This window comes from Pogoniulus pusillus, chromosome 19, assembly GCF_015220805.1.
Source record: "Pogoniulus pusillus isolate bPogPus1 chromosome 19, bPogPus1.pri, whole genome shotgun sequence".
In the NCBI taxonomy this organism is placed as follows: Eukaryota; Metazoa; Chordata; class Aves; order Piciformes; family Lybiidae; genus Pogoniulus; species Pogoniulus pusillus.
In genome coordinates, this window is record NC_087282.1 from 5,432,384 (window position 1) to 5,445,819 (window position 13,436).

Sequence of the window (13,436 nt, forward strand, 5' to 3'; positions counted from 1 at the left end):
AAGCAAGAGTCAACCAAAGGAAACTAAATCCCTGGCTTTTGCTTCGTCTCTGGATCCAAAAAGCCCTTCCTGTACTGACAGAACTCTCTGTGCTGAGCTTCAGCTGCTCACTGCATCCCTCCCAGGACATCTGTAGGCAATGGGATGCTGCCCAAGAGGAGGACAAGGGATGCTGCCTTCACTGCCAAGCCTCCATCTGAGAGGCACAGAGTCAGAGGATGGATGTTGAGTCCTGGGACACCTCTGCATGCCCAAAGCAAGGGCTGGGAAGGGAGGAGAATGGGGGAAATTCATCCCCAGCAAATGGTGTTCACAAACTGGGAGGGCAATTAGCAATGTGGCATTGATGAACAGCAGCTTCATTGTGTCTGTGCCACACAAGAAGAGGAGAGTCTGGTCCCCACTGCTCTCCTCTGATAAAGGCCTCTCCTCTCTCCTGATCTGCTGGCTCTGGGTTGGATCTTTTTCCTTCTGCTTTCCTGCCAGGGACCTGAAGAAAAATCAAATCCATTCTCTGCTGGACAATCAGTTTGGCAGCTACAGGAGGCTGGAGAAGCTGTGAGTATCCCTGCCTTTATCCTGCCTCTGGCTCCTTTGTGGGGGAGGGGGCAGGTCAGCAACAGAAACAGACACTCGTTAGGACAGCTTTGCTGGGGACAAGGCATGCTAACAGGGCACTGCTTTTGTCCAGACAGCAGCTTTTTGCAGCTCCTGGAGCCCATGGTGCACAGTGAGGCCAGCAGGCACCTACCATGGGCATTGCAGGTGCCCTGTGTAAGCAGGTTTTGGAGCTGTGCCCATCTTGGCCAGTAACTGCCCGGCGTGAGATGCCTCATGATTGAGCTGTCCTGCTCTGGAGAGCTCACAGCCTTTGATTGCTCAGCACATCACCTCTCTGGGCTGCTTCAGTGGGGAGCTCAGAGCCAGAGGAGCAGGGTGAGTGGTGGTGGCTCCGATGGGAGGCATGGCAGTAAGCTGTGAGGCTGCCACAGCAGCCGCTTTGCCCGTGGGGCATCTGTGCTTCCAGCTTCCTTCCTTTTACAAGGAGTAAATGAGGCAGAGAGGGAAAACAGCCGCTCCAGGGTTACCTGAGAAGGGTTAGCTACACGGTTACTTGAGACAAGGAGTCAGCAGCAGGGCAGGGGCTGCAGCCTGGAGCTCATTCCCCAGCACGACCAGAGAATGCCACGCAGGCAGCAGCCAGCCCTGTGAACGCTGCAGCTCTGGGCACATGGTGTGGACCCTGAGGAGCTCCCAGGAAGCAATGACTCTCCAGTCTCTGTTCTGCTCTGTAAATAGGTTTTTGCAAAGCAACAGGATCTGCTTGATCTCACCCAGAGCCTTTTCTGGACTTTCTCAGCTCAAAATGTTGTGAGTAAAGGTGTCTGTGTGCTGGGGCCCTGGGGAGGGGAGCCCTGGGTTTGGCATAGTCCTTACAGCACAGCAGGCTTCAGGTCATGATCTCCTCCTCCTCCTCTCCTGCAGAAGCCACTATCAAGCCTTAAGCTGGAGTTGCATGGTTTGGGGTGAACATGGGGCAGAGCAGAGGCCCTTCCCTTCTCCATGTCATCCAGCCTGAGCTGTGACCCAGCCTTTGAGCCCCTAAGGGAGATGATGCCAGGGGCAGCTGGGGAAGAACAGCTTCAGCAAGAGCGAGTTGAATCAGCAGCAAGGGTTGAGCAGTGCTCTCCTCCTCTGATCTGCTTCCAGGTTCCTCAGCCACAACAGGATTGTGCAGCTGCAGCCCCGGGTTTTTGAGGACCTGCATCGCCTTGAGTGGTTGTGAGTGCCTCTGCCAGCCCCAGAAGATGAGACTGACCTCCACTCTTCCTCACATTTACAAGACTGACCCCCACTCTTCCTCACATTTACCTTAATTTCATTTCCTGTGGTAGGGAAGGGAACAGTGAGCTGGATGATCTTGAGGTGCCTGTGGTAACACACCTGTAACTGGGGGTCATGGTGACAATGGCCATGATGCAACTACAGATGCCCACCAACCTTCCCTGTCAGCCCAGGGGACTTTGGCCTCAGCTGTGGCTTCCCTCCACTGTTACCAAGGTTTTGTACACACTGGAGGTGCTCTTGTCTGAAGGCAGACTGATCCCTGTGGAGGCTTGCTGTGCTGTGCTCCCCTGTCCAGCCTAGAGCTGCCATGGTGATAGCAGGAGGGGAGTGATGAGCTCCACACAGCCTCAGCTCCTGGGATGGAGCACCAGAGGTCTGTGTATCAAAGGCTTTAAGTGTGCTGCTAAACACAGAGATCTGCAGCTCCATCACCTTGAAAAATAGACTCCTGAGCTGAAAGCAGAGCTCCTGCCCTTCCCTCTGCTTATTCTCAGAGGCTCTCTTTGATCTGGGCCTCTGCCATGTGTGGTTTCACACATGGGGCTTAGAAAGGTTTTGCTATGGAAAAGAAACCCTAAAGACCACTTCACGAGATGGTTTGTTGCTGGTTTGTGCTGGCAGGAGCAGCTAGGGTAGGTCTGCACCCTCCAGGTCCCCTCCTCTTGCTGCCCCTGCTGAAATCAAAGAGGGCAGAGGGAGGATGATCAGCTCATGGAGGGTGGTCTGTGGTGCAAACAAGGGCTTTGGAGAAGCCAAGCACAGGCTTGAATTCCCCAAATGGCTTCTCATTTATCTTTACTTCACAGTAGAAGAGAGGGAAAAATCCAACAGACCCTGATGTGAAGAAATCCAGACTCTGTAGCTGGATCTGATGCTTCAGCCTGGGCAGGATTCAAAGGGGCTGGGAGGGGTCAGGCTTTGGAGGCAGGCAGCCACACGGAGCACCCTGGGAGCTCACAGGGGATGAGGATGAGCCCTTTCCCACTGAGTGCTTATTATAGGGGTGTTCTGCTGCCTCCTCACCAGGTGCCACCACCTCACCTCTTCCCTTCTTCCTCCAGGATGCTGGACAACAACCAGATCGCCCAGATCGTCCCCATGACATTTGCAGGGCTGAAGTCTTTGTATTTCCTGTAAGTAGGGGGTGGGTGCAGCTCCCCTGCAGGGTTTGGGGAGATGCTGCTCTGGGCATGCTGCTTGGTACCTCCTGCATCCCTTCTCCAGCAGCTCCTAGGCTTCTGGGGCTAAGCCAAGGATGCTGTGGCCTCCTTGCTCTCCCCAGGGTAATGGTCCAAGGGAGATGTCTGTCTTAGTCCTCTTTCCAGGAGCTGGCAGGGAACCAGCTTGGTGCTTCTGCTTCCCTGTGCTGTCTTCTGCTCTCAACATGCTGTAATTAAAACCAGTGTTAATTGCTTTTGGCTGGGACAGGGACAGGGCTGGCCTGAGCAGAGCCTCAGCACTTGATGAGTGTAGAAAGGGCACAGTGAGGAAGCCTCCACACTGGACTGGGAGGAACACCAGTGGGGGTCCAGGCTGTAAATTAGCCTCTGCTGGCTGTCACTCACTGCTGCTTTCATGCCTTGGTTCTCCTGGGGATGTGCTTGTGGAAGCTCACTGGGAAGCATCTCCCACAGCCACTAAACCTTACCTTGGCTTCCTTCCTGAAGGAGGTGACTGAAGCTCCACACTGCCCTGTGCTGGGCCTTTTGATGAGGGGTTAACAGCTGAACGTGCTCTGTGATGGTTTCTCATGGCTCTGGCTGCACTTCTGGAGCATGCAGAAGCCAGGACAGCCTGCACAACAGTGCTGCTCTGGGCTGGCTACACCAACAGCCTACAGCTTGGCCCGGGGCTATCTGCACACTGCAGATGTCTCCCTAGCTGAGGAGCAGCAGAAAGTCCTCATGAAATATTGTGTGGTCCAGGAGGACCACATCCATGCACAGGGTTGTGTCCCAGGTGGACAAACAGTGCCATGACCTGGGTTGTCCTTCTTGCCTGCCCATCAGGTACATGCTGAACAACTCCTTGAGTCAGATCCCCAATGCTTCGCTCTGCACAGAGATGCCAAAGCTGAGCTGGCTGTGAGTACCCTGACTGAGGGTAGTGAGGGGTGGGCAGGGGCTGCTCCCACTCCCCATCTCATGCTCCTGGTGCAGAGGAGCAGCAGAAAGGGCTGGGAGGATGCCAGGAGGGATGAGTTCCAGTGTGATCTGGTTTAGGTGATCCTGCTCTGGATGGGGCTGGACCAGATGATCTTTTGAGGTCCTTTCCAGCCCCCAACATTCTATGATTCTATGATTCTATGAGGACAAGCAGGAGCTGGGGGAACACACTGAGAAAACTCGGAGGGAGGGAGGGAGGGAGGGAGGGAGGGAGGGAGGGAGGGAGGGAGGGAGGGAGGGAGGGAGGGAGGGAGGGAGGGAGGGAGGGAGGAGGGAGAGCCCGGGGAGGTGGCAGCCACTATCGCCTTTCTGCAGGGAGCTGGAGGGGAACAGGATCGAGGCGGTGCACAGGGCTGTCTTCCAGGAGTGCCACCACTTCACAGTGCTGTGAGTACCCTGGGCTGCTGCCCGTGGCTCCCGGGTGCCAGTGCAGCCCCTGTGCCACTGCGGCAGGGGGCAGGGCCAGGGCCCCCTCTTCTGCTGCGGGCCAGCCAAGGGGCTGCTGGCTCCTGTGGAATGGTTTCAGCCCGTGTTTGTGCACAACATCAACAGTGCAGGCAGCTTCCTGACTTTTGTGGGGCCCCAGAGCCTTTGCCAGGGGCTCTGTGCTGGAGGATGGCTCAGCTGGGGTGAGGAAAGGATGAGCTCATCCCAGTGCTCCCTCACCAGCCTGTGGGGGCTTCCCAAATAGAATAGGCATCTTCTTCAGGTGGCAGGACATGGCATGGGAAAAGCTTCCCGTGCTGTGCAAATCCCAGAGCTTGCAGCCAGCCCAACCCCTCCACTGGCATCCAGATCCCCTAAAAATATCCCTGAGGAGAGCCATAAAACTCCTGAAGCAGCTTACTGCCTGTCAAACAGAGTCTGTGTCCTCTCCTCCCGTCTGGAACCAGCTGCTGCCCTATTCCTTCCTGGCACTGAGGCTGAGTTTTCACCCAGGTGCTCTCCTGGACGTGGCAAAGGCAGAGGGTTTGCATCAGTGGTGCCTTGGCCTCTCCTCGGGTCTGGCTTTCCTGCAGGTGGTGGATGGTCCATGAGCTCACAGAGAGATGCTGTGCACCACGCAGGTGTTCGCCACAAGCAGAAGGCTACCAGCAGCCACAGGGTGATGGCAGCAGAGCACAAGGGGAGGGGGGATCCTCCCAGGGAGTGGTGACTGTGGTTATCTGGTGTCCTGAGAATGCATCCCTGAACATTGTGCCACTAATGCCAGATCAGAGCCCAGGGCTTGGCTAGACCCACCCGGGGCTCTTCAGCTCCCTGCAGGTTGTGAGGGGGCCCCAGTAGGTAACAGAGATTCTGAGTAGTGTGTTTGAACCTCGGGCTGCTTTGCAGGGCCCATGCCCACCTCCTGGTCCCTGCCTGGGCACTGGAGAGCAGCTGGCCCCGAGCTGGCCCAGGGAGATGTGAGGACGTGGATGGGTTGAAGATTCCCTTCACAGTTTACCTGCTGGTCTCTGGGGACTGATCTTGGTCTTCCTCTGAGCACTGTCCCCAGGCAGTGTCCCTGAAGATGAGCACTTTGGCAAGCTCTGCTATTCCTTTGCAGTCCAGGACCCCAGTGCCTGGTTTTGCCTTTCTCAGAGAAGTCCCAGCAGGCATTAAAGCCCCAAAATAGTCATCACTGCATTTTTCCTCCAGCAAGAGCTGCCCACGGGCCCCCACGCTGGGTGGGCAAGCTGCCACCCCACGCTCCACCCTTTCTCCCCCAGCCCAGCCCCTGGCTTTGATCAGCAGCATGTTTCCTGGGGCTGTTGTGGCAGTGCCATGGAGACGCCCTGCGGGCAGGCAGGCAGTGTAAACATGCCTCGGTGGTGACACCAGCCCAGCAGGCAGCCCTGGGAGCAGAGGCAGTGGCTGAGATGATGAGATGAGGGCTGGTGTGCAGGCTCTGCGGGGTGAGCCATCCTCACTGGACTCCCCCATCTGCCTCCAAGGCATGAAGTATATTAGAGGAGGTTGCCCTGGTGAGAGTGTGAGGCCAGCAGGGCTCAGGTGTGGAGTGTGAGCCTTCACTTAGGAGCATCCAGGTTGCAGCACTCATGGGGGCTCCTCTCTTTCACACATGGGCTCTGCTCCTGCTGCTCTGAAACCCTTTGTGTTGCTTGGTGCCCTTTTCAGGGGTTCTCCTTCTGAGCCTCCTCACCAGCTCTGCTCCTCTTCAACACTTCTGAGGAGCCCTTCCCTGAGCGCTGGGCTTGTGTAAGAACTGCAGGCTGGGCTCTGGCTTGGACCATCCCCATGACAGATGGAGACAAAAGCTGCAGCTTGGTGCATTCAGGAGGGATGTGGCCAAGAAAGCAAATGGGATCCTGGGGTGCATTAAGCAGAGTGTGTCCAGCAGGTCAAGGGAGCTTCTCCTCCTCCTCTGCTCTGCCCTGCTGAGACCTCATCTCAAGTACTGCCTTCAGTTTTGGGCTCCCCATTTCGAGAGAGAGTCCAGCAGATGGCTACAAGAATGATGAGGGCACTGGAGCACTGCCTGATGAAGAGAGGCTGAGGGACCTGGGGCTGCTTAGTCTGGAGAAGAGAAGACTGAGAGGGGATTTAAAGAATGTTTATAACTACCTGAGGGCTGGGGGTCAGGAGGGGGGGACAGGCTCTGCTCACTGCTCCCTGGGATAGGACAAGCAGCAATGGATGGAAGCTGCAGCACAGGAGGTTCCACCTCAACACAAGGGGAACTTCTTTGCTCTAAGGGTCCCAGAGCACTGGCACAGGCTGCCCAGAGAGGTTGTGGAGTCTCCTTCTCTGGAGCCTTTCATGACCTGTCTGGATGTGTTCCTGTGTGACCTGAGCTAGATTGTATGGTCCTGCTCTGGCAGAGGGGTTGGACTCGATAATGTCTTTGGGTCCCTTCCAACCCCTGATATTCTGTGAGCCTGTTACCAGCAGCCCAGGCTGTTAACCAGCCCAGAGGTGTAACAGTGCTTCCAGGGGGCTTGTGAGGCTGTACTGTGCCCACCTGCTCTCTGCCTTTCCTTCCCCTCCAGGATCCTACGCAGAAACAAGCTCAGGTGGATCCAAGAGGGGACTTTTTCCAGGCTCAGCAGGCTGGTGGAGCTGTAAGTTTCCAGCTGTTGCCTGCCTTGAACTCCTCTCCTGCAGTGCTGGGGCCAGGGGTGAGGGTTTCTTGCTTGGGGCTCGATTCTGCTCCCTGCCCAGGACAGTTTGCTGCTCAGCATCCCTGGATGCAAGGCTTGGTGCCCTCGAGCACATCTGCAGTGCTGCTCTCCTCTGCACAGCGACCTCTCATCCAACAGCCTGGACCAGCTCCCCCCCTCGCTATTCGATGGCCTGGCTGAGCTCCAGCAGCTGTGAGTACTGGGGCCCTCCTACCCCAGGGCTGTCCCTGCAGAACCCCTGCACCCTGACATCGTGATGGGTAGATGCCTGTAGTGGCCCCAGCAGGATGGGTTCCACGCCACAAGTCTACCCACGGCAGGGTGCCCTCGCATCCCCTGCTTTGGGGCTGGGAATGCACCCCGGGGGAAAAGCCACAGAAAGACACTCTCTGCCCTCACTTCCAGCTTCTTTGGTATCTTCTAGGTGGGAAAAGTACCAAAAGCTCATGTCTTTTCAGGAATATTTCCTACAACCCCTTGAAGGAGATCTTCCCCAGCCAGTTTGAGAGCCTGCCCCAGCTCCGCTCCCTGTGAGTCCTGCAATGGCCCTGACCTTAGAGCACTGCCTGTGGCAGCCCCAAACCCAGCCCGGGGCTGTTCCAACATCCCCTGCACTGGTTTCCTTTGGCAGGAGCTTGGAAGGGTTGGAGATCCCCAACATCCACAACCTGACCTTGCAGAAGCTGACCAACCTTTCCCACATGTGAGTGTGCAGTGCTGCTGCCCTGGCATCCATATCTGGGGGTGCTGGGAGGGGAATTGATTCACAACTCCTACACCCATGAAGGAGTATTTCAGGCTGCTGGGAGCCCCCTGAGCATGATGATTCTGCTTAAATCCCTCCTGAGCAGGAGGGACTCCACACCTGGGGCTTTTTTAGAGCAAGGGAAGCATCCCTGCCACGGGAAGGGGGCAGCTTGCACAGCTCCAGCCAGGGGTGTGTGCCATGCAGAGTGAAAGGTGCAGGCTACATAGGTTTATCAGTATCTGAGGGCTGGGGGTCAGGAGGGGGGGACAGGCTCTGCTCACTGCTCCCTGGGATAGGACAAGCAGCAATGGATGGAAGCTGCAGCACAGGAGGTTCCAGCTCAACACAAGGGGGAACTTCTTGCTTGGAAGGGTCCCAGAGCACTGGCACAGGCTGCCCAGAGAGGTTGTGGAGTCTCCTTCTCTGGAGCCTTTCAAGACCTGTCTGGATGTGTTGCTGTGTGCCCTGAGCTGGATTGTATGGTCCTGCTCTGGCAGAGGGGTTGGACTCGATGATGTCTTTGTCTCCTTTTCAACTCTAACATCCTGTGAGCCTGTGACATTGGCCAGGCAGGCTCTGCCAGCCAAGGTGTGCCCCTGTTGCAAGCTGTGGTTAAATAGTGCCACAGGAGGTCCTTCTGCTCAATCTGAGGTAGTGACCCAAGAAGCCTGGGACATGCAGACAGGCTGGATTGGCATCAGACATAGGGTGGATGCTGGACCACAGAGCCAGCTTGTGAGCATTTTGGCTTCCCCTTGAAAGAAGGCAACATCATTCCTTTTCCCCAGCAGCTGACTGCTTCAGCTTCCCTTTGGAAGAAGAAAACAATCCTTACATTTCTCCTGATGTACATTTTAAAGGACCTGTAATGAACAACAACCACACAACATCCTCCCCCTCGTTAGCCTGTTTACCCTCTCAATGTGGTACATTTCCTACCTGACTTGCTAATAAGTGAGCATTTTGCTCCCTTTTTATCTATAATTAAGCAGCAATGAGCCTCCTGCTGCAGTTGTGTGGTCGTTTCCCAGTGCCCAGGCTTGCTGAGCTGATATGGATTGGGTCTTTATATGGATTGAGTCTATATGGATTGGGGTTTTGTATGAGGAGAGGCTGAGGGAGCTGGGGGTGTGCAGAAGAGCAGGCTAAGGGCAGAGCTCATTGCTGGCTACAACTACCAGCAACAAAACAAGGGGACACAGTCTCAAGCTGTGCCAGGGGAGGTCTAGGCTGGATGTTAGGAGGAAGCTGCTGGCAGAGAGAGTGATGGGCATTGGAATGGGCTGCCCAGGGAAGTGTTGGAGTTGCTGTGCCTGGAGGTGTTAAAGCAAAGCCTGGCTGGGGCATTTAGTGCCATGGTCTGGTTGATTGGCCAGGGCTGGGTGCTAGGTTGGACTGGCTGAGCTTGGAGGTCTCTTCCAATCTGCTTGATTCTATGATTCTATGGCTTAAAAAGATGTAACCAGAAATGATAAACAAGGCTGAGGGGGAAATGTGAATCCCTGTGAATGGAACTTGAAGGACTTAGATAAGGGATTGGTTTTTGAAATGCTGTTTGGTGGGGAGGGGGTGGGTTGGAGGAAAGCACTTGTGGATGTATCAGCTAACAGCACTGAATGGTGGCAGATTTAAGAGCATCAGTGTGGCATGACCCAAACAGCACCAAGGGCTCTCCAGCCAGCTTTGGCAAGGCTCCAGGCTGCTGTTTATTTAGTGTCCAAACCCAGCTGCAGTGCAGAAAGACACACACCCACCACCCACCCCCATACTTCACCCCACTCTGTCCCACTCCCCAGCCCTGGGTGCTGCCACAGGGAGGGCTGCATGCTGGCATAGAATCATAGAATGGTGGAAAGGACCTCAAAGATCATCCAGTTCCAAACCCCTGCCATAGGCAGGGACACCTCCTACTAGAACAGGTCACTCAAGGCCTCATCCAACCTGGTCCTGAACACTTCCAGGGATGTTGTGGAGCACAGAAGATCAAAGATCACATTCTGTGCTTCTGTGCTCCACAACCTCCCTGGGCAACCTGCACCAGTGTCTCACCACCCTCACTGCAAAGAGCTTATTCCTAACATCCCATTACCCTTCGTGCTGCCATTATAAGACCTTGTCAATAGTCCCTTTGCAGCCTTCCTGTAGGCCCCCTTCAGACACTGGAAGGCCACTCCAAGGTCTCCTGGGAGCCTTCTCTCCTCCAGGCTGCAGAGCCCCAACTCTTGTAGCAGGCTCTTTTACACTGCAGTGCCACTGTCTCCATTCTCCTCTCCTGACCTCCTCATCTCCTTACCCCTGGCCAGTAGAAGCCCCCAGACTCTTGGCCAGTGAGGTGGTGAGGTGTCCTCCACCTGGAGGACATGCTTGAGCGTGTCCAGAGAAGGGTGATGAGGCTGGGGAGAGGCCTTGAGCACAGCCCTACAAGGAGAGGCTGAGGGAGCTGGGATTGGTTAGCCTGGAGAAGAGGAGGCTCAGGGGAGACCTTATTGCTGTCTGCAACTACCTGAGGGGAGGTTGTGGCCGGGAGGAGGTTGCTCTCTTCTCTCAGGTGGCCAGCGCCAGAATGAGAGGACACAGCCTCAGGCTGTGCCAGGGGAAATTTAGGCTGGAGGTGAGGAGAAAGTTCTTCACTGAGAGAGTCATTGGACACTGGAATGGGCTGCCCGGGGAGGTGGTGGAGTCGCCGTCCCTGGAGCTGTTCAAGGCAGGATTGGATGTGGTACTTGGTGCCATGGTCTAGCCTTGAGCTCTGTGGTAAAGGGTTGGACTTGATGATCTGTGAGGTCTCTTCCAACCCTGATGATACTGTGAGACTGTGATAGAGAGTGAAAAATACAGCCAAGGGACTGGAGGGAAAAATACAGCCAAGGGACTGGAGGGAGCAGGTTCATGCCAAAACGTGTCTAGTCCTGGTCGCAGCCAGGAAACAAACCCCTCTGTTGTCCCTACCAGCTACTTCAAGAAGTTCCAGTACTGCAGCTACGTGCCCCACGTCCGCAGCTGCAAGCCCAATACCGATGGCATCTCCTCCTTCGAGCACCTCCTGGCCAGCGTCGTCCTGCGCGTCTGCGTCTGGCTCATCGCCTGCCTCACCTGCTTCGGCAACCTCTTCGTCGTCTGCATGCGCTCCTTCCTCGGCACCGAGAACAGCCAGCACACCATGGCCATCAAGTCCCTCTGCTGTGAGCTGGGGGGGCCCTGGGGGGGTGCAGAGGGAATGGAGGCAGACCACCTGCCCACCGGCATAGCTCCTTCCAGATGTCAGCCCTCGCCAGGGCAGCCAGGACCTCTCTGGGTTGATGGCAGACCATGGAATCATAGAGTCGTGGAATCATAGAATCATAGAGTCATAGAATCAGGTAGGGTTGGAAGAGATCACAAGGATCATCCACTTCCAACCCCCTTGCCATGGACACCCCATGCTAGATAAAGTTTTCTACAGTCTCATCCAGCCTGGCCTTAAACACCTCCAAGGATGAGGCTTCCACCACCTCCCTGGGCAACCCCTTCCAGGCTCTCACCACCCTCATGCTGAAGAACTTCTTCCTAATATCCAGTCTGAATCTACCCACTTCCAGCTTTGTTCCATTCCCCTCAGTCCTATCCCTACCTGAAAGCCTAAAAAGTCCTTCCCCAGCTTTCTTGTAGCCCTCTTAAGACACTGAAAGGTCACAATAAGGTCACATCGGAGCCTTCTCCTCTCCAGGGTGAATGGCTTGATGGGCCTCCCTCTGTGCCTGGGACATCTCAGCTCCTGCTCAGGGCTTCACAACAGCTCTGAGATGACTTCATGGGCATGGCATTAATGCCAGAAGCTGCATTTGCCCACTAATGCTGCTTTTTCCCTGTATCTCATCTCCCCACTAGGTGCAGATGGCCTCATGGGCATCTATCTCTTCATCATTGGAGCCTTTGACCTCAAGTACTCAGGCGAATACAACAAGCATGCCCAGGGCTGGATGGGCAGTCTCCAGTGCCAGCTGGTGGGCAGCCTGGCCATGCTCTCCTCTGAGGTGTCAGTCCTGCTACTGACCTACATGACCCTGGAGAAGTACTTCTCCATAGTTTTTCCATTCAGATACCACAGGACTGGCAAGAAGCAGACCATCTTGGTGCTAGCAGCCATCTGGCTTCTGGGCTTCTCCCTCAGCATCATCCCCCTGTGCTGTAAGGAGACCTTTGGGAACTACTACGGGAGGAACGGGGTCTGCTTCCCGCTGCAGTCTGACCTGAGCGAGCAGCCTGCTGCCCGGGGCTTCTCTGCCATCATTTACCTGGGTAAGGTCACCTCAGGACTTGGGACCTAGGAATGGGAAGGATGAAGAGCAGGATCTGTGTCCCTGGTGGGATTGGGACTGCTCAGCCGAGCTCTCCCCTCCAAGGTGCCATGAGATCCCACACCACTTCATTAAGTGGGACTTGGTGGTGTGCTGCCAGCTCACTGGGGCCCTGTAAACATGGGGTGCCACCTCTGCCTTCCATTCGGGGCTTGGTGGGCAGTGCCCAGCCTCACAGCAGAACCGGCCATGGGCATGGACAGCGCTGGGCTAAAGCTGGATTCGGGATGCTGCTGAGATGTCTCTGCCCCCTCTAGTGATAAAAGCAGGAGTAGTCCTGCTGCTGCCTGTCCCAGCTCTGCACTTCGGCGGTGCTGAGAGTTTGAGATCTCCTCTTTTCCAGGCTTGAATCTTGCAGCCTTCATCACCATCGTCTTCGCCTACTCTGGCATGTTCTACTCCATCCACATCACTGCGTCCAAAACAGCCGAGAGAGGAGTCTGCTCGCGGGAAGTCACCATCGCCAAGCGCTTCTTCTTCATCGTCTTCACCGACGCTCTCTGCTGGATCCCCATCTTCCTCCTCAAGCTGCTCTCCCTGCTGCAGGTGGAAATACCAGGTGAGCCCCCCTGCCACTGCTGGCTGCTGTCCAGCGTGAGTTGGAGTCCCCTTGCTGTAAGCATTGCTGAGTTTGGAGATCTCTTCATCCATGCATGGGCTGGAAGAGGAGATAGGGACTTGACCACACAGAGGCTGAGGAACCTGGAGCTGTTTAGTCTGGAGAAGAAAAGTGACCTGAGCTAGATTGGATGGTCCTGCTCTGGCAGTGGCCTTGGACTGGATGATCTCTTAATGTCCCTTCCAATCCCTAACATCCTGAGATGCTATGATAGCATTCCTGGTTTCCCTGGGCCCCTGCCTCTCCTCAGGGAGCCGCAGTCATGACCCTCAGTGGGGCCTGACCTTCCAGCCATGAGCTCATGAATGGCATCACTCTGCTTTGCTGATTGCATGGCGGTGGGTGGGGTACCCCTGGGCAGGGCCAGTCCCTGCTTGGCTGCCTAATGTTCATGGAAGCATGGAATACCATGCTGGAAAGGAGCTCAGGCATCACCTGATCCAACCTTTCTTGGGAGCGGGGAAGGAGGAAAAAGAGATGTCCCAGCTTCCAAGAAAAGCCTGGATGAGGCACTTAGTGCCATGGTCCAGCTGATTGGACAGAGCTGGGTGATAAATTAGACTGGATGAGCTTGGAGGTCTCTTCCACCCTGGT

At 55.7% G+C, this 13,436-nt stretch overlaps 1 protein-coding gene across 1 annotated transcript in view; it reads left to right on the top strand.

Moving 5' to 3' along the window:
* LOC135184135 (relaxin receptor 2-like) overlaps nt 1-13,436 on the top strand; it is a 38,416-nt gene that overhangs the window by 24,579 nt on the left and 401 nt on the right. Inside the window, exons 5-17 of the mRNA XM_064159725.1 lie at nt 487-558; nt 1,300-1,371; nt 1,711-1,782; nt 2,910-2,981; nt 3,858-3,932; nt 4,329-4,400; nt 7,007-7,078; nt 7,259-7,330; nt 7,597-7,668; nt 7,770-7,841; nt 10,839-11,068; nt 11,754-12,164; nt 12,567-12,782. Coding sequence (XP_064015795.1) covers nt 487-558; nt 1,300-1,371; nt 1,711-1,782; nt 2,910-2,981; nt 3,858-3,932; nt 4,329-4,400; nt 7,007-7,078; nt 7,259-7,330; nt 7,597-7,668; nt 7,770-7,841; nt 10,839-11,068; nt 11,754-12,164; nt 12,567-12,782 — 1,580 coding nt within the window. The remainder of the gene's footprint in view (nt 1-486; nt 559-1,299; nt 1,372-1,710; nt 1,783-2,909; nt 2,982-3,857; nt 3,933-4,328; nt 4,401-7,006; nt 7,079-7,258; nt 7,331-7,596; nt 7,669-7,769; nt 7,842-10,838; nt 11,069-11,753; nt 12,165-12,566; nt 12,783-13,436) is intronic.